Here is a 20,324-nt window from a genome sequence, read left to right on the forward strand (position 1 = left end):
CTCAATACCCCGTCCAATGAAGGCAAGTATACCATATACCTTCTTGACCACTCTATCCACCTGTGCCACCTTCAGTGTACAATGGACCTGTACTCCCAGATCTCTCTGCCCATCAACTTTTCCCAAGGCTCTTCCATTCATTGTATAATTCGCTCTAGGATTAGTCTTGCCTAAATGCATCACCTCACATTTGTCTGGATTGAAATCCATCTGCCACTTTGCCGCCCAACTCTCCAGTCTATCTATATCCTCCTGTATTCTCTGACAGTCCCTTATGCTTTCTGCTACTCCACCAATCTTCGTGTCATCTGCAAACTTGCTGTTCATACCAACAGTGCCCTCTCCTGGACCATTTATGTATATTACAAACAACAGTGGCCCCAATACTGACCCCTGTGGAACACCACTGGTCACCTTTCTCCATTTCAAGAAACTCCCTTCAACTACTACTCTCTGTCTCCTGTTGTTCAACGAGTTCTTTATCCACCTAGCTAGAACACCCTGCACACCATGTGACTTCACTTTCTCCGTTAGTTTACCATGGGGAACCTTATCAAATGCCTAACCTACTCCATGTATATGACATCAACAGCCCTTCCTTCATCTAACAACTTGGTCACTTCTATTAAGTTGGTAAGGCGCGATCTCCCCCGCACAGAACCATGTTGCCTATCACTGAGAAGCTCATTCTTTTCCAAATATAAATAGATCCTTTCTCTCAGTACCCTCTCCAGCAACTTCCCCACCACCAACGTCAGGCTCACTGGTCTGTAGTTACCCGGAATATCCCTACTACCCTTCTTGTAGAGAGGGACAACATGAGAAACCTTCCAGTCCTCGGGCACCTCACCTGTGATTAAGGATGCCACAAAGATATCTGTCAGGGCCCCAGCTACTTCCCCTCTTGCCTCCCTCAGCAACCTGGGCTAGATCCCATCCGGTCCTGGGGCTTTGTCCACCTTAATAACCTCTAGCCTGCCCAACACATCTTCCCTACTTATGTCAATGTGATCCAGACTAATCAAGCTTCTATTCATCTCAACATTCATCATGTTCCTCTCCTCAGTGAACACTGATCCAAAGTAATCATTCAGAATCTCACGGGTTCTCTCAGGTTCGACATACAGCCTTCCTTCATTATCTTTTAGTGGACCAATCCTTTCTCTAGTTACCCACTTGCTTCTTATATAAGAGTAAAAGGCTTTGGGATTCTCGTTAATTCTGCTTGCTAAAGCTATTTCATGACCCCTTTTCGCATGCTTGATTCCTTGTTTCAGACTTGTCCTACTCTTCCGATATTCCTCCAAGGCCCGTTCTGTTCTTAGCTGCCTCGACCTTATGCACACTTCCCTTTTCCTCTTGGCTTGTCGTACAATTTCTCCTGTCATCCACGGTTCACGAATCTTGCCCTTCCCATCCTTTGCCTTCAATGGGACATGCCTATCCTGCACTACTGTTAACCTATCTTTGAAAGCCTCCCACATCTCAAATGTGGACTTTTCTTCAAATGGTTGTGTCCAATCCACATTTCCCAGCTCCTGCCTAATTTTGATATAATTGGCCTTGGCCCAGTTTAGTACTCTTCCCTTCGGACCACTCATCTTTATCTACGAATATTCTAAAACTTACAGAATTGTGGTCACTGTTCTCAAAGAAATCCCTCACCGCAACTTCTACCATCTGGCCTGGCTCGTTCCCCAGTACGAGGTCCAACATGGCCCCTTCACTCGTCGGACTATTGACATACTGTTCTAGAAAACTCACCTGGACGCTTCTTACAAATTCTACTTCATCCAGACCTGTGACGCTAAGTGTATCCCAGTCAATGTTGGGAAAATTAAAATCTCCCATCACCACTACCCTATTGCCTCTACATCTATTCATAATTTGTTTACCTATTTATTCTTCTACCTCATGTTCACTGTTGGGAGGCCTGTAATATAGCCCCAACAATGTAACTGCACCCTTCTTACTTCTCAGCTCCACCCATAATGCCTCACTACCCAAGACGGCCATAGCACAGCCTTTAGCACAGCCTTGATATCGTCCCTGACCAGCAATACAACTCCACCCCTCTTTTACTTCCCTCCCTGTCCTGTCTGAAGTGTCTATATCTTGGAACATTTAGTTTCCAATCATCATGCCCTTCCTTCAACCAAGTCTCTGTGATGGCAATAATGTCATATTCCCAGGCACCAATCCAAGCCCTAAGTTCATCTGCCTTACCCACTATACTCCTTGCATTAAAGTAGATGCATTTCAGGCCACAGTTCTTTTGCGCTCACCTGCTCTCTGCCTACTCTTCCCTTTATTAATGTTATCTTCATAATTCTTACAGTCTCCAGTTTCCACCTCGCTGCCTACTTGTTTTCTCTTCTGGTTCCCAGCCCCCCCCCCTGCCACATTAGTGTTAAACCTCCCCAACAGCAGGAGCAAAAACTCCCCCAAGGATATTGGTTCCAGTCTGGTTCAGGTGTAGACCGTCCCTTTTGTAATAGTCCCACCTTCCCCAGAACCGGTCCCAATGTCCAACAAATCTGAACCCCTCCCTCCTACACCATCTCTCAAGCCACGTGTCCATCCTGCCTATTTTTTCATTTCTATGTTGGCTAGCACGTGGCACTGGGAGTAATCCCGAGATCACTACCTCTGAGGTCCTCTCCTTTAACTTCTCTCCTAACTCCCTGAATTCATCTTTCAGGACCTCTTCTTTAGACTCCCCAACCTGGGAAAACATCCTCCCTGCATCTAGTCTGTCGCACCCTCATAGCCTCCTTGCATCCTATTCTCAATTCTCACACCCAGTTTTGCATCATCAGCAAATTTGGAAATATTACATTTAATTCCTCCATTCATGTCCTTTATAAGTGAATAGCTAGGCCTCTAGCACTGATCCCTGTGGTAGCTACTAGTCATTATTAAACCTCCAAGAGGCCTTCAGTCACCTGCACTCTGACACCTACTGCTTTAAAGTCAAGGTTCTGAAAAGATCAACCTATATAAGTATTAGACCTCTTCATCAAAAGATTGACCAATGCCCAATGGCAGTGTGGAGGAACAAAGGGATCTTTGGGTCCATGTCCATAGATCCCTCAAAGTTGCAACCCAAGTTGAGAGAGTTCAGATTGTAAGTTTGCTTGCTGAGCTGGCAGATTTGTTTTCAGACGATTCGTTATTATGCTAGAGTAGTTAAACACAAATCAAACACCATATCCCTCCTTAAGATTCCCTACAGTGTGGAAACAGGCCCTTCGGCCCAACAAGTCCACACCTACCGTCCGAAGAGTAACCCATTCCCCGATGCTATATTTACCCCTGACTAATGCACCTAACACTATGGACAATTTAGCATGGCCAATTCACCTGACCTGCACATCCTTGGACTGTGGAATGAAATCAGAGTACCTGGAGGAAACCCACACAGACAAGGGGAGAATGTGCAAACTCCACACAGACAGACAGTCACCTGAGGCAGGAATCTAACACAGGTCCCTGGTACTGTGAGGCAGCAGTGCTAACTACTGACCCACCATGCTCCCCCCAGGTGTGTTGGCTTTCATAGGTGGGGGACTGAGTTTAAGAGCCATGAGGTTATGCTGCAGCTCAATACAGCCCTGGTTAGACCACACTTGGAATATTGTGTTCTGTTCTGGTCGTCTCATTATATGCAGGATGTGGAAGCTTTACAGCGGGTGTAAAGGAGGTTTACCAGGATGCTGCCTGGACTGGAGGGCATGCCTTATGAAGAAAGGTTGAGAGAGCTTGGGCTTTTCCCATTGAACGAAGAAAGATGAAAGGTGACTTGATAGAGGTGTACAAGATGATGAGAGGCATAGAAGGGTGGATAGTCAGAGTCTTTTTCCCAGGGCAGAAATCGCTTTCACAAGGGATAATTTTAAGGTGATTGGTGGAAGATTTAGGGGAGTGCACTGCCAGTAGCGGTAATAGAGTCAGATACATTGGAGACATTCAAGCGACTTATGAATAGAACATAGAAGAATACAGCACAGAACAGGCCCTTCGGCCCACGATGTTGTGCCGAACATTTGTCCTAGCTTAAGCACCCATCCATGTACCTATCCAATTGCCACTTAAAGGTCACCAATGATTCTGACTCTGCCACTCCCACAGGCAGCGCATTCCATGCCCCCACCACTCTCTGGGTAAAGAACATACTCCTGACTCCCCCCTATACCTTCCACCCTTCACCTTAAATTTATGTCCCCTTGTAACACTCTGTTGTACCCGGGGAAAAAGTTTCTGACTGTCTACTCTATCTATTCCCCTGATCATCTTATAAACCTCTATCAAGTCACCCCTTATCCTTCGCCGTTCCAATTAGAAAAGGCCTAGCACTCTCAACCTATCCTCGTACGACCTATTCTCCATTCCAGGCAACATCCTGGTAAATCTCTTCTGTACCCTCTCAAAAGCTTCCACATCTTTCCTAAAATGAGGCGATCAGAACTGCACACAGTACTCCAAATGTGGCCTTACCAAGGTCCTGTACAGCTGCAACATCACCTCACGACTCTTGAATTCAATCCCTCTGCTAATGAACGCTAATACACCATAGGCCTTCTTACAAGCTCTATCCACCTGAGTGGCAACTTTCAAAGAGCTATGAACATCCCAAGATCCCTCTGTTCCTCCACCTAACTCGGAACCCTACCGTTAACCCTGTATTCCGCATTCTTATTTGTTCTTCCAAAATGGACAACCTCACACTTGGCAGGGTTGAACTCCATCTGCCACTCCTCAGCCCAGCTCTGCATCATATCTAAGTCCCTTTGCAGCCGACAACAGCCTTCCTCACTATCCACAACTCCACCAATCTTTGTATCATCTGCAAATTTACTGACCCACCCTTCGACTCCCTCTTCCAAGTCATTAATAAACATTACAAACAGCAGAATAGGCATATGGAAGATAGTACAATGAAGGGTATGTAGGTTAGTCTGATCTTAGAGTTGGATAAAAGGTCAACACAACATTGAAGGCCAAAGGGCCTGTACTGTGCTGGACTGTTACATGTACTATGTTCTAAAATAGATGTGACATAAGCAGAGGTCAGTGCTGGGAAGAGTTACCTCAAGGTCAGTAGTCGGCCGTAGCAACTTGAAACCAGCTTCAAAGGCTTACTCCCACATCCCAATGCTCTTGGATTGTGCTGCAGAGGTTACAATGCCAGTTAGATTTTTGTGCTGCCATGTACCCTCTGTACTGCAGATCAACATCTCCCAGACACTTTCATTGAATATTTTCAAGTTGTCATTCATCGAATATTTTCAGTAGTAGATAATAGAATCAAATATTATTGGGGGACGTGGGAATACTGAATTTGAAACCCAATCCGATCAGCCATGATTGTATTGAGTGCCAGAACATCCTTGCTGATGTGAATAGTCTACGTCTACACCTAATTCCCATACAAACAAGGGACAAGAGTAGGCCACTCGGCCCTTTGTGCCTGCAGCACTGTCACTAAGATTATGGCTGATCTGATTTTAATCTCAACTCAACATTCCTGGATATATTCTGGTTAATCAAGAATCTATTTATCTTAATGTTAAAAAATATTTAAAGATTCTGTATCCATTACCTTTGGAGGAAAGGAATTCCAAAGCTACACAAACCTTAGAGAAAATGCTTCCTCGTCTCTTGTTTTAACTAGCACCCAATTATTTTTTAACAATGACCCCTATTTCTGGATTCTTCCCCTAGAGGAAACATTCTTTCAACATCATCAGGTCAAATTCCCTGAGGATCTGTTATGTTTCAGTTAAATCACCTCTAATTCTTCCAAACTCCAGAGGATACAGGCCAGCCTATCTAGCCATTCCTCATAAGACAATCTATAATCCCCTCTGAACTGCTTCCAAAGCATTAACATCCTTCCATAAAAATGGTGGCCAATACTCCAGTTGTTGTCTTAGCAATTCCCTGAATAACTGAGGCAGAACCTCCCTATGTTTGCATTCAATTCCCCTTGCAATAAACCATTATCATCCTATTGGCTTTCCTGGTTACTTGTTGTACCTGCTTGCTAACTTTCTCTAATTCATGCACTAGGATACCGGATCTTTCTGCATCTCATAGCTCTGCAGCCTCTCATCATTTAGGTAATGTGTTTCTTTTCTATGCTTTCTGCAAAAATTGACAATTTTACGCTTCTCCACATTGTGTTCCATTTGCCAGATCTTTGCCCACTCACTTCACCTGGTATACTCCTTCATAGCTCACCCCCCTTCGTGTCTATATGACAAAAGCAAATTTAGCTCCCATACCTTTTGATCCCCTCATACAAATAATTTCATCCACTCAACATCCTGCCAGACTGAAAAGGACCCACGTGTTCCTGCTCTCTGCTTTGTATTGGGCAGCCAATTTTCCATACATGGCAGTGTACACCATGAACTCCAATAAATGAGTTAAACATGATTTCCCTATGAGAAAACCAAGGTGACTTTGCCTGATTACTTTGAACTTCAAAAGTGCGCTGTAAAAGCATCTTTAATAGTAGCTTCTAACATTTTCTCTATGATAGATGTTAAGCTTACTGGCCTGTGTCTGTATGTCAGAAAGTGTGGCACTGGAAAAGCGCAGCAGGTCAGACAGCATCCGAGGTGCAGACAGTTGACATTTCGGGCATCAGTCCTCCATCACATTTCTGTTAAAGGGCTTATGCCCGAAATGTCGACTCTCCTGCTCCTGAGATAGAACATAGAAGAATACAGCGCAGTACAGGCCCTTTGGCCCTCGATGGTGCACCGATCCAAGCCCACCTAACCTATACTAACCCACTATCCTCCATATACCTATCCAATGCCCGCTTAAATGCCCATAAAGAGGGAGAGTCCACCACTGCTACTGGCAGGGCATTCCATGAACTTACGACTCGCTGAGTGAAGAACCTACCCCTAACTTCAGTCCTATATCTACCCCCCCTTAATTTAAAGCTATGCCCCCTTGTAATACCCGACTCCATACGCGGGAAAAGGTTCACACTGTCAACCCTATCTAACCCCCTAATCATCTTGTACACCTCAATCAAGTCACCCCTAAACCTTCTTTTCTCTAATGAAAACAGCCCCAAGTGTCTCAGTCTTTCCTCATACGATCTTCCTTCCATACCAGGCAACATCCTGGTAAACCTCCTCTGCACCCGTTCCAGTGCCTCCACATCCTTCCTATAGTATGGCGACCAAAACTGCACACAATATTCCAGATGCGGCCGCACCAGAGTCTTATACAACTGCATCATGACCTCAGGACTCCGGAACTCAATTCCTCTACCAATAAAAGCCAGTACGCCATATGCCTTCCTCACCGCACTATTTACCTGGGTGGCAACTTTCAGAGATCTGTGTACATGGACACCAAGATCCCTCTGCTCATCCACACTACCAAGTATCCGACCATTAGCCCAGTACCCCATCTTTTTGTTATTCTTCCCAAAGTGAATCACCTCACACTTAGCTACATTGAATTCCATTTGCCACCTTTCTGCCCAGCTCTGCAGCTTCTCTATATCCTGCTGTAACCTGCCACATCCTTCCTCACTGTCAACAACTCCTCCGACTTTCGTATCATCCGCAAACTTGCTCACCCAACCTTCTAACCCCTCTTCCAGGTCATTTATAAAAATGACAAACAGCAATGGTCCCAAAACAGATCCTTGCGGAACACCGCTAGTGACGGCACTCCATGAAGAAACTTTGCCATCAACTACTACCCTCTGTCTTCTTCCAGCCAGCCAATTCCTAATCCAAACCTCCAACTCACCCTCAATGCCATATCTCCGTATTTTCTGCAGTAGCCTACCATGGGGAACCTTATCAAACGCCTTACTAAAATCCATATATACCACATCTACCGCTTTCCCCTCATCAACCTCCTTCGTCACCTTTTCAAAGAATTCAATAAGGTTTGTGAGGCACGACCTGCCCTTCACAAAACCATGCTGACTATCCTTGATCACATTATTCCTATCCAGATGTGCATAAATCCTATCCCTTACAATTCTCTCTAAGACTTTGCCCACAACAGAAGTGAGACTCACCGGCCTATAGTTACTAGGGCTATCCCTACTCCCCTTTTTGAACAAGGGAACCACATTTGCTATCCTCCAGTCTTCTGGGACTTCTCCTGTAGACAAAGAGGACATAAACATCAAGGCCAATGGCTCTGCAATCTCCTCCCTTGCTTCCCAGAGAATCCTAGGATAAATGCCATCAGGCCCAGGGGACTTATCTATTTTCACCTTTTCCAGGATTTCCAACACCTCTTCTCTACATACCTCAAAGCCATCCATTCTACTTATTTGTGACTCAGTATTCACATCGACGACAATGCCCTGTTCCTGAGTAAATACTGAAGAAAAGTATTCATTCAGTGTCTCCCCAATCTCTTCCGCCTCCACACGCAACTTCCCACTACTATTCTTGACTGGACCTATTCCTACCCTAGTCATTCTTTTATTCCTAACATACCTATAGAAAGCCTTAGGGTTTTCCCTAATCCTACCGACTAAGGACCTTTCATGTCCCCTCCTTGCTGCTCTTAGTTCTCTCTTCAGGTCCTTCCTGGCTACCCTATAACTCTCAATCGCCCCAATTGAACCTTCCCGTCTCATCTTGAGATAGGCCACCCTCTTCCATTTAACAAGGGATTCCAATTCCTTATTTAAACCACGGCTCCCTCGCACGACCCTTTCCTCCCTGCCTGACAGGTACATAATTATCAAGGACACTCAATAGTTGCTCCTTGAACAAGCTCCACATATCATTTACACTCTTGCCTTGGAGTCTACTTTTCCAAGCCACACATCCTAAGTCATGCCTCACCGCATCATAATTTCCCTGACCCCAGCTATAACTCTTGCCCTGTAGTACACACTTATCCCTCTCCATCACGAGAGTAAAAGTCACCGAATTATGGTCACTATCCCCAAAGTGCTCACCTACCTCTAATTCTAACACCTGGCCTGGTTCGTTACCCAGAACCAAATCCAGTATGGCCTCACCTCTTGTTGGCCTGTCTACATATTGTGTCAGGAAACTCTCCTGCACACATTGAACAAACACTGACGCATCTAACGAACTTGAGCTATAGCTTTCCCAATCAATATCAGGAAAGTTAAAGTCCCCCATAACAACCACCCTATTACTGTCACTCATCTCCTGAATCACCTTCCCTATCCTTTCTTCAATGATTCTAGGACTATTAGGAGGCCTGTAAAAGACTCCTAACAGGGTGACCTCACCTTTCCTATTCCTAACCTCAGCCCAAACTACCTCAGCTGGCAAGTCCTCATCCATCGTCCTTTCCACCACTGTAATACTATCTTTGACAAGCAATGCCACACCTCCCCCTCTTTTACCCCCACCTCTGACCCTACTAAAACATTTAAATCCTGGAACCTGCAACAGCCAATCCTGTCCCTGTTCTAGCCATGTCTCCGTAATAGCCACAACATCGAAGTCCCAGGTACCAACCCACGCTGCAAGTTCACCTACCTTATTTCGTATACTTCTTGTATTGAAGTATACACACTTCAAGCCACTTTCCTGTTTACAGGCACCCTCCTTTGAAATTAATGCCATGTTCCTAACCTCCCTACACTCCAGGCCCTGCACCCTGAAGCTACAATCTGGGTTCCCATGCCCCTGCAGAGTTAGTTTAAACCCCCCCCCAAGAGCACTAGCAAACCTCCCCCCAAGGATACTGGTGCCCCTCAGGTTCAGGTGTAGACCATCCTGTTTATAGAGGTCCCACCGTCCCCAGAAAGAACCCCAGTTATCCAAAAACCGGAATCCCTCCCTCCTGCACCATCCCTGTAGCCACGCATTTAACTGTTCTCTCTCCCTATTCCTCGACTCTCTATCACGTGGCACGGGTAACAAACCAGAGACAACAACTCTGTTCGTTCTAACTCTGAGCTTCCAACCTAGCTCCCTGAAAGCCTGTCTAACATCCTCGGCACTCCTCCTACCTATGTCGTTGGTGCCAATATGGACCACGACTTCGGGCTGCTCTCCCTCCCCCTCCAGGACCCGGAAAACACGATCAGAGACATCACGTACCCTTGCACCTGGGAGGCAACATACCAAACGTGAGTCTCTCTCGTTCCCACAAAACCGCCTATCTGTGCCCCGAACTATCGAGTCCCCAATTACTATTGCTCTGCTCTTCTCCACCCTTCCCTTCTGAGTAACGGGGACAGGCTCCGTGCCAGAGACCTGAGCCCCATTACTTACCCCTGGTAAGTCATCCCCCCCACAAGTATCCAAAACGGTATACTTGTTCTTGAGGGGAACGCCACAGGGGGTCCCTGCACTGGCTGCTTCCTCCCAGTCCCCCTCACTGTCACCCATCTATCTGCCATCTTAGGAGTTACTACTTCCCTATAACTCTGATCTATGACCCCCTCTGCCTCCCGAATGATCCGAAGTTCATCCAACTCCAGCTCCAGTTCCCTAACACGGTCTTGGAGGAGCTGGAGATGGGTGCACTTCCTGCAAGTGTAATCGGCAGGGACGTCGATGGCATCCCTCACCTCATACATGTTGCAGGAGGAACATTGCACTGCCTTCACTGCCATCCCTCTAAAGCTAACTTTTATTTAAAAAAATTGGGTCTAAAGAATACAACAAGCAAAATTCAGCACTTACCTACTTACCACAACAGATGTTATTATTCGGTTAGAGGAGGAGGGCGGGTGGGAGGCACTACCCGTGTAGTGCCTCGGGTTCCTCTCCTTCGCGCTTTTAAAGGGGGAAAAAACCTACCCAGGTAAGCTTACACTAACTGCTTCCGGGTCTCGGCTGCCCCTCTGGTCGTCGTCACTTCCCCCTGGTGCTCCCGCTCTTTCTGTGAAGAGAGAGTGAAAGAGAAAAAAAAAAAAAACCGCTGCCTGCTACCAGTAAGTACTTTTAAAACCAAACGGTCTTACCTTCGCTGCTGCTCGCACTGGAAATGACCGACGGCTTCGAAGGGTGAGTATAAATACTCACCGCTTTCCTTCCCGGCTGCCCCTCTGGTCGTCGTCACTTCCCCCTGGTGCTCCCGCTCTTTCTGTGAAGAGAGAGTGAAAGAGAAAAAAAAAACACCGCTGCCCGCTACCGGTAAGTACTTTTAAAACCAAACGGTCTTACCTTCGCTGCTGCTCGCGCTGATGCAGCCTAATCCCCTGTGGTTTTCCAGCACTACACTTTTCGACTCTGACTCTCCAGCATCTGCAGTCCCCACTTTCTCCCTGTGTCTATATATTCCCAATATTTTTCAGGAACTCAATTAAATATGAAACTGAAGTCATCAGAATAGATTGACAAGGATGTTGCTAGGATTGGAGGGTTTGAGCTATTAGGGAGCGGCTGAACAGGTTGGGGCTACTTTGCCTAGAGCGTCTGAGACTAAGGGGTGACTTTATAGAGATTTATAAAATTAATAATAGGATGAATAGCCAGGGTCTTTTCTCCACGGTGGGGGAATCCAAAACTAAAGGGCACAGATTTAAAGTGAGAGGGGCAATATTTAAAAGGGACCTAAGGGACAACTTTTTGTGCAGAAGGTGGTGTGTATATAGAATGAGCTGTCAGAGGAAGTGGTGGAAGCTGGTACAATTACAACATTTAAAAGTCATTTGGATGAGTGTATGATTTGGAAGGGTTTAGTGGAATATGGACCATATGCTGGGAAATGGGATATCTGGTCGGCATTGACAAATTGGACCAAAGTGCTGTACACTTCTAACTCTGTGAACAAACAGACAATCTCTCACTGCTGATAAATGATGGAGCCAGGGAATGGAGTTTAAAATGAGGATGGGAAGCAATTTACTTAATCTTCCCACTCTTTAACTGCAGAAAATTTCTGCTGATCAGAGATGTATAACATGGAAATAGACCCTTCAGTCCAACTTGTCCATGCTGACCAGATATCCTAAATTAATGTAGTCCCATTTGCCAGCACTTGGCCCCTATCCCTCTAAATTCTTCCTATTCATGTTCCCATCCAGATGCCTTTTAATTGTTGTAATTGTACCAGTCTCCACCACTTCCTCTGGCAGCTCATTCCATACACATACCACCCTCTGCGTGAAAATGTTGCCCCTTAAGTCGCTTTTAAATCTTTCCCCTCTCACCCTAAACCTATGCCCTTTAGTTCTGGACTCCCCAACCCAAGGGAAAAGACCTTGTCTATTTACCCTATCCATGCCCCTCACGAACTTCTATAAGGTCACTCCTCAGTCTCTGACACTCCAGGAAAAAAAGTACCAGCCTGTTCAGCCTCTCCCTATAGCTCAAATCCTCCAACTTGGCAACATCCTTATAAATCTTTAACCCTTTCAAGTTTCACAGCATCCTTCCTGTAGGAGGGAGACTAGAATTGCACACAATATTCCAGTGTAATTTAGCAAATGTGAAGGAGTTAAGTGCCAACATTCTTCCACACTGTAGACCTATATAAATGCAATTTGTTGTTTGGAGTGATTAGAGGGCATACTGTATTTGTGTGACACATACAGAAGGCAAAACAGTCAGTAACACAGATTTATCTTGTTTCAGAGCGTGCTGGTATTGTTCAGAATGGAGCCAGACAGGTTCTGCTGGGCTGGTTGCTCCATTATGTACCATTCTACCTGATGGGCCGAATCCTGTATTATCATCATTACTTTCCTGCAATGCTTTTCAGTAGCATGTTAACAGGTGTGTCACTTCTCTCTCACATTCCACTGATTTAACTGGGAGATTATCTGGATCTCCGAACATCAAACTAAATGCAGTATTCATGTATCAGACATTATTTCCCCACACTTAAATACATCACATTAAGGCACAAAATGGTTTGAACAAAGAACAAAGAAAATTTACAGCCCAGGAACAGGCCCTTTGGCCCTCCAAACCTGAGCTGATCCAACTGTACTGTCTAAATCTGTCGCTCAGTTCCTAAGCATCTGTATCCCGCTACTCCCCACCTACTCATGCATCTGTCCACACATATCTTAAATGAATCTACCGTGCCTGTCTCTAACACCTCTGCTGGCAACGCGTTCCAGACGCCCACCACCCTCTGTGTAAAGTACTTGTTGCGTGTATCCCTCTTAAACTTTCCATCTCTCACCTTGAAAGTGTGACCTCTCGTTGTTGAATCCTTCACACTGGGAAAAGCTTATCTCTATCTACCCTGTTTATACCCTTCATGATTTTGTAGACCTCAATCTCGTTTTTTCTAATGAAAACAATCCTGACCTACTCAACCTCGCTTCATAGCTAGCACCTTCCATACCAGGCAACATCCTCGTAAACCTTCTCTGCACCCTCTCCAAAGCGTCCACATCCTTTTGGTAATGTGGTGACCAGAACTGTACACAGTATTCTAAATGTGGCCGAACCAATGTCTTGTACAATTTTAACATGACTTGCCAGCTCTTATACTCAATATGCTGTCCAATGAAGGCAAGCATACTATATGCCTTCTTGACCACTCTATCCACCTGTGCAGCCACCTTCAGTGAACTCCCAGATCTCTCTGCTCATCAACTTTTCCCAAGGCTCTTCCGTTTACTGTATAATTCGCTCTAGAATTAGACTTCCCAAAATGCATCACCTCACATTTGTCTGGATTGAACTCCATCTGCCACTTCTCCGCCCAACTTTCCAGTCTGTCTATATTCTCCGGTATTCTTTGACAGTTCCTGATGCTTTCTGCTACTCCACCAATCTTTGTGTCATCTGCAAACTTGCTGATCATACCAACAGAGCCCTCTTCCAGATCGTTTATGTATATTACAAACAACAGTGGCCTCAGCACTGATCCATGTGGAACACCACTGGTCAGTTTTCTCCGTTTCGAGAAACTCCCTTCAACTACTACTCTCTGTCTCCTGTTGCTCAACCAGTTCTTTATCCATCTAGCGAGAACACCCTGCACACCATGTGACTTCACTTTCTCCATTAGTTTACCATGGGGAACCTTATCAAATGCCTTACTAAAGTCCATGTATATGACATCAATAGCCCTTCCTTCATCTATCAACTTGGTCACTTCTTCGAAGAACTCTATTAAGTTGGTAAGGCACGATCTCCCCTACACAAAACCATGTTACCTATCACTGATAAGCCCATTCTTTTCAAAAATAAATAGATTTTATCCCTCAGTACCTTCTCCAACTTTCCCACCACTGACATCAGGCTCACTGGTCTGTATTTACCCAGAATATCCCTACTACCCTTCTTGTACAGGGGGACAACATGAGCAACTTTCCAGTCCTCTAGCACTTCACCTGTCTTTAAGGATGCTACAAAGATATCTGTCATGGCCCCAGCTATTTCCTCTCTGACCTCCCTCAGCAACCCGAGGTAGATCCCATCTGGTCCTGGGGATTTGTCCACCTTAATAACCTCTAGCCTACCCCACACATCTTCCCTACTTATATCAACGTGATCCACAGTAATCAAACTTCTATCTCTAATCTCAACATTCATCATGTATCTCTCCTCAGTGAACACTGATGCAAAGTAATCATTCAGAATCTCACCCATTCTCTCAGATTCGACACACAGCCTTCCTTCCTTATCCTTTAGTGGACTAATCCTTTCTCTAGTTACCCGCTTGCTTCTTAGAGTCATAGAGATGTTCTTATATAAGAATAAAATGCTTTGGGATTCTCCTTAATTCTGCTCGCTAAAGCTATTTCATCACCCCTTTATCTCGCTTGATTCCTCGCTTAAGACTAGTCCTACTCTCCCGATATTCCTCTGGGACCCATTCTGTTCTTAACTGCCTGGACTTAATGTAAGCGTCCCTTTTCCTCTTGGCTAGTCGTACAGTTTCTCCTGTCACCCACGGTTCACAAAGCTTGCCTTTCCTATCACTTCTTTTCAATGGGACGTGCCTATCCTGCACTATCTTTAACCTACCTTTTGAAAATCTTCCACATATGAAATGTGGACTTCCCTTCAAATAGCTGTGTCCAATCCACATTTCCCAGCACTTGCCTAATTTTGATATAATTGGCCTTGGTCCAGTTTAGTACTCTTCCCTTAGGACCGCTCTCATCTTTGTCTTCGAGCACTCTAAAACTTACAGAATTATGATCACTGTTCCCAAACAAATTCCCCCACTGCAACTTCTACCACTGCAACTTCTATTCATCATTCCCACCCAATTTTGAGAAGGCCTCTTTTTCTGATTCTATCTTTAGCAATCACATGGCATGTTCTGCTGCAAAGTTTTGACCTCCTCTTCAGCCAGGATGCAGCTCAGCGAGTTTACAAAATTGGAATGATGTTCTTGGTTCTTGTCTGCATGTATAGGTGAGTGAGAATATACTGATCAAAATTATGCCTGAATCCACCTTGAATTTTGCTACTTTAGAGGCAATTCTGTTTCACTTCAAATACAGAAGCAATATTTTTGTTGTCATTGTTGAGACAAAACTAAAGTGAAACAATTTTTAAGGACATTGGATTACTGATGTCCTTTAGTGTAGTAAATTTGCAGCCCTTACCTGGTCTGACTTGTATATGAAGACCCGTAGCCATGTGCTGATTCCTAACTGTCCTCTGAAATGGCCTGTCAAGCCTCTGCATTTAAGGGAAACGAGGGGTGGGCAACACATGCTGGTCCTGCTAGTGATACCCAGAGCCCGTGAAGGCATAAAGAAAAATGTTATCTCCGCCATTCCTTCATCCTTGTCACGTCCCACTGTGGGCAATGTTTGTATGATGAAAGTCTCTTATTGTTTGCTTTTATATTTTATGGTATTTATTTTGTTCCTATAACCATTTATACTTTGAAATCTTTCCTCCTTCACTCCTTTAATCTACAGCCACAAGCATGGAGTCATTGAGTTACTGAAACTATCCATCAGGTACTCCATGTTGGGCATACATAGGTTTACCATGCTGTTTCCAGATGGCAGAACTGACTTATGAAGAGGGACTGGATTAGTTAGGATTATATCCACCAGAGTTTAGAAGAATGGTGGGAATCTCATCAAAACCTATAAAATTCTAACAGGATTGGACAAGGTACATTCAGGTAGAATGTTTCTGATGACCGAGAAGCCCAGAACCAGGTGAGGGTGGGGGGGAAGGTAATGCTCACAGTCCAAGGGTAACAGGGTACGCCCATTCCACAAAAAGGTTAAGTTCAAAAAAAGTTGAATGTTTTCAAGAAGAAATTAGTTAAAAACCACAAAAAACTAGGTTATAGTCTAACAGGTTTGAACTATGTTCTAAAACCTACTTTTGTACAGACAGGTCATTCAAGCTGATACATTACTCCCAAACAGCATCTACATCTCTCTCATTCACATCAATGTTGTTCTTTTGACAATCATCTGAAAGCTGAGGTCCTCTGATGTTTCACCCATTTGCCAGTGGGAATGGTCTAACAGGTTTGGACTATAACCTGGTGTGTATTTTTTAACTTTGTCCAGCCTAGTCCAACACTGGCACCTCCAAGTCAAGAAGTTAGATATAGGGCTAAAGGGAATAAAAAGTGTGGGGAGAAAATGGGAACAGGATACAGAGTTGGATGATCAGCCACATATATATTGAATGGCAGAGCAGGCTTAAAGGACTGAGTGACCTATTCTTCCTATTCTCTGTGCTTTTATATGAGTTGGGCCATGACAATAAAGTATTTGTCAACAATGTTGCCTTACTGTGGACCAACTGACTATCTGTTGAGTGTGAGACAGCTGGCAATGGGGTTTGGGATAGTTGGATTCATTAAAAGCCTGCCAAGTCTAGAAGTGGAGATACCATTGCAGAGAATTCTGTCATGAGGAAATAGTCAGCCTTTATTTGAATTGAAGTATGACTGGAGATTTGTTACAGTTCGCTTCCTAATGGAGAAGAACATTCCAGAAAATTTGGAAAAACAGTAGAAGGATTGAAGGAGAGTTGCCAAGAATCAGGATGATGCATAATAGAAAATGAGAACCAGGAGCAGGTGAAGGCAATTCAGCTCCTCAAGTTTACTCCATCATTTAACAAGATCTTGGCTGATCTCATCTTTGTTTCAACTCCACTTTAATGCTTACTCTCCAAAACTCTTGAAGCCATTATGAATTGAAAACTTCTCTATTTCCTCAAATTTACTCCATGTCTCAGTATACACTGCATTCTGGGGGCGTGAATTCCACAGATTCACATCGCTTTGATAGAAATAATTTTTCCTCAACTCTGTTTTAAATCTGCTGTCCCTTATTCTAAGTTTACGTAAATAGACAAGGCATTCAAAGATATTTTGGAATGATTGAAGACATTAGAGAGAGAGTATAGGAAAGATTCGTGAGAATGGCTGCTGTTATGAGGAGCAACAGTAATATGGGAAAATGGAAGCTGTCCTCTTTTTGGCAAAGTGAAAATTTAACTGGAGTTTAAAAAAAATTAATGAAGGCTTGAGCAGAGTAAATAGGAAGAAACCATTCCCACTGGCAAATGGGTCAAAAATCAGAGGGCCTCAGTTTTAAGATGATTGTCATAAGAAGCAACGTTGATGTGAATGAGAGAAGTGTAGATCCTGTTTGGGAATAATGTATCAGCTTGAATGACCAACCTGTACAAAAAAAAGAGTTTAGAACATTGCAGTGCAGTACAGGCCCTTCAGCCCTTGAAGTTGCACCGACCAGTGGAACCAATATGAAGCCCATCTAATCTACTCAATTCCATTTTCGTCCATATGTCTATCCAATGAAAAATTAAATGCCCTTAAAGTTGGCGAGTCTACTACTGTTGCAGGCAGTGGACATGGAAGCTAGGGAACTTGGGGAAATAAATATTGATATCTTGAGAAAAGTTCATATTAAAAAAGAGGAGGTGCTGGAGGCCTTAAAACAAATAAAGGTAGATAAATCCCTTGGATCTGCCACATGTATCCAGGAACATAGCAAAGATGATTCTTGATAGGAGGAAAGTAACAGGGTAGTTGTTATGGGGGACTTGAACTTCCCCAATATTGACTGGAAATGCTATAATGAGTCAGTTTTTGCTCAATGTGTGCAGGAGGGTTTTCTGACACCGTATGTCGACAGACCAACAAGCGGGGATACCATATTGGATTTGGTACTGGGGAATGAACAGGTGTTAGATTTGGAGGTAGGTGAGCAGTTTGGTGATAGTGACCACAATTTGGTTATATTTACAATAGCAATGGGCAGGGATAGAAATATACTGCAGGGCAAGAGGTTTAACTGGGGGATGGGCAACAATGATGCGATTGCGCAAGATTTAGGATGCATAGGCTCGGGAAGGAAACTTCAGGGGATGGACATTCTTGAAATGTGGAGCGTAATCAAGGACCAGTTACTGTGGGTCCTTGATAAGTATATACCTATCAGGCAGGGAGGTAGTTGTCGAGAGAGGGAGCCATGGTTTACTAAAGAAGTTGAAGCTCTTGTCAAGAGGAAGGCTTATGTGAGGATGAGGGGTGATAGACTTAGGACAGATATCGGGGTAATTTCTTTACTCAGAGAGTAGTAGGGGTGCGGAATGGCCTGCCTGCAATGCAGTAGACTTGCCAACATTAAGGGCATTGGACATACATATGAATAATAATGGAACGGTGTCGGTTAGATGGGCAGCAGATTAATTCTGCAGGTCAATGCAACATGGAGGGTCGAAGGGCCTGTACTGCGCTGCAATGTTCTGTGTTCTATGTTCTAACTTTGTGGAAAGGTAGTAAAGCTGGGCCTCTTGTCGATATATTTTTATCATCGACAGCAACGGGTGAGATGCTGTAAGGCTGGAGGGTGGCTAATGTGGTGCCATTATCTAAGAAAGGTGATAAGGAAAAGCCAGGGTGAGCTTGACGTCAATGGTGGGTAAGTTGTTCAAGAGGATTCTGAGAGGCAGATATCCGTGCATTCGGAAAGGCAAGGACTGATTAGGGATAGTCAGCATGTGTGTGTGGGAAATAGTGTCTCACTAACTTTGAAGTGATGACAAAGATTGATGAAGGCAGAGCAGTAGATATTGTGTATATGGACTTCAGCTCAGCCGAGTTGGAACAAAGGGTCTGTTTCTGTGCTGTAAAACTGTGACGGTATATCTGAAATGGATTTGGCTCCAAATTCCCAATGTGAAACCAACTCAGCGCCCAGTCTCCAGCAATGCATTCCTAAAATACTTGGGTAGTTTGTGCTAAAAGAATTCTTTCATTAGTATTCTTGTTGGTAGTAATCTCATTTTTGTCAAGTGGAACTTGTTGAATGTGGATTTGCAAGGGTTAATGCTGAGGGGTGTCTTAAACACCACTCACTATGATGAGGTCATGTGGACGTGTGGGTATGATAACTTCAGATCTCAAAGGAGTGAGGCAGGACAGCTGGTTCTCCTCCATGTCTCTGTCGATCTTCCAGTCAACCTGTCCAGCATTTTATGGCACACCTCTTGGTCCTTCTAACCCAGAGGTGATACCATTGCACCACAAGAGCCCTCAACCATGGTCTTCAGCAACAGCTATCATATTAATGGAACCTGAAGCTCGTTGCTAGCTCCAATAAAAATGATCCTTTTAATTGTGAGAGACTGGTTTAATTTGAGCAGGAAGTGCTTATCCTGTGCTAAACTGAACCCACAGGACCCTGTACCACCTGCACTTTGAGGGTGGTGACAGCAACTTCTGTCATGAATTCCAGCTCAGTGTCATAGCTGACACGCCCATATATCCAAACTGTAAAGTACAGATCATGGTAGTGTTTGTCCTCTCCATCCATCAACCCTAGCACACCCTTCATTTCCTCTTTCCTGGTGGGCTAGTCATTAGTATCTCCCTGGTCTGACTGTGAATTGTTGCATAGCTTTTAGAGGAGATAAAGATCTTTGAGAGTGTGCAGAACAGATTCACAGGATGAGGGAATTTAGCTACAAGATTGCATTGGACTGGCTGTGTTTGTTCTCCAAGAAGCAAGGGAAATTAAGAGGAGATTTGAGAGAGGTGTGCAGGATTATGGCAAGTTTAATTATTAGAAAAACCTGTTTCCATTATCTGGGCGACAGATTTAAGAATTTAGCTAAGCGATAAAGAACATAAAACTTTACAGCGCAGTTCACGGCTTTTGGACCTCGATGTTGCGCTGACCTGTGGAACCAATCTGAAGTTGATCTATCCTGCATATCTATCATCCATATGTTTATCCAATGACCATTTAAATATCCTTAAAGTTGGTGAGTCTACTACTGTTGCAAGCAGTGCAATCCACACTCCTCCTACTCTCTGAATAGAGAAACTACTTCTGACATCTGTCCTATATCTATCCCTCCTCAATTTAAAGCAGTGTCCCCTCATGCTAGCCATCGCCATCTGAG

The 20,324-nt window shown here is 44.3% G+C and overlaps 1 protein-coding gene across 6 annotated transcripts in view; it reads left to right on the top strand.

Moving 5' to 3' along the window:
• The window catches only part of pomt2 (protein-O-mannosyltransferase 2), a 228,748-nt gene that overhangs the window by 191,461 nt on the left and 16,963 nt on the right, over positions 1–20,324 (top strand). For 4 of the 6 annotated variants that reach the window (XR_015757814.1, XM_043701476.2, XM_043701477.2 and 1 more), the window contains 2 exons: positions 12,570–12,710; positions 15,209–15,320. Coding sequence is in view for 4 of the 6 variants with exons in the window: in XM_043701476.2 (XP_043557411.2) it covers positions 12,570–12,710; positions 15,209–15,320 (253 nt within the window). In the remaining 2 variants the exon portion in view is untranslated. Of the gene's footprint in view, positions 1–12,569; positions 12,711–15,208; positions 15,321–20,324 lie in introns of those variants that run through there. The other 2 variants (XR_015757815.1, XM_043701478.2) reach the window with 1 other exon arrangement.

Source organism: Chiloscyllium plagiosum, unplaced genomic scaffold (assembly GCF_037043375.1).
Source record: "Chiloscyllium plagiosum isolate Xiang-an unplaced genomic scaffold, Cpla_swu_hap1 HiC_scaffold_8, whole genome shotgun sequence".
Lineage (NCBI taxonomy): Eukaryota > Metazoa > Chordata > Chondrichthyes > Orectolobiformes > Hemiscylliidae > Chiloscyllium > Chiloscyllium plagiosum.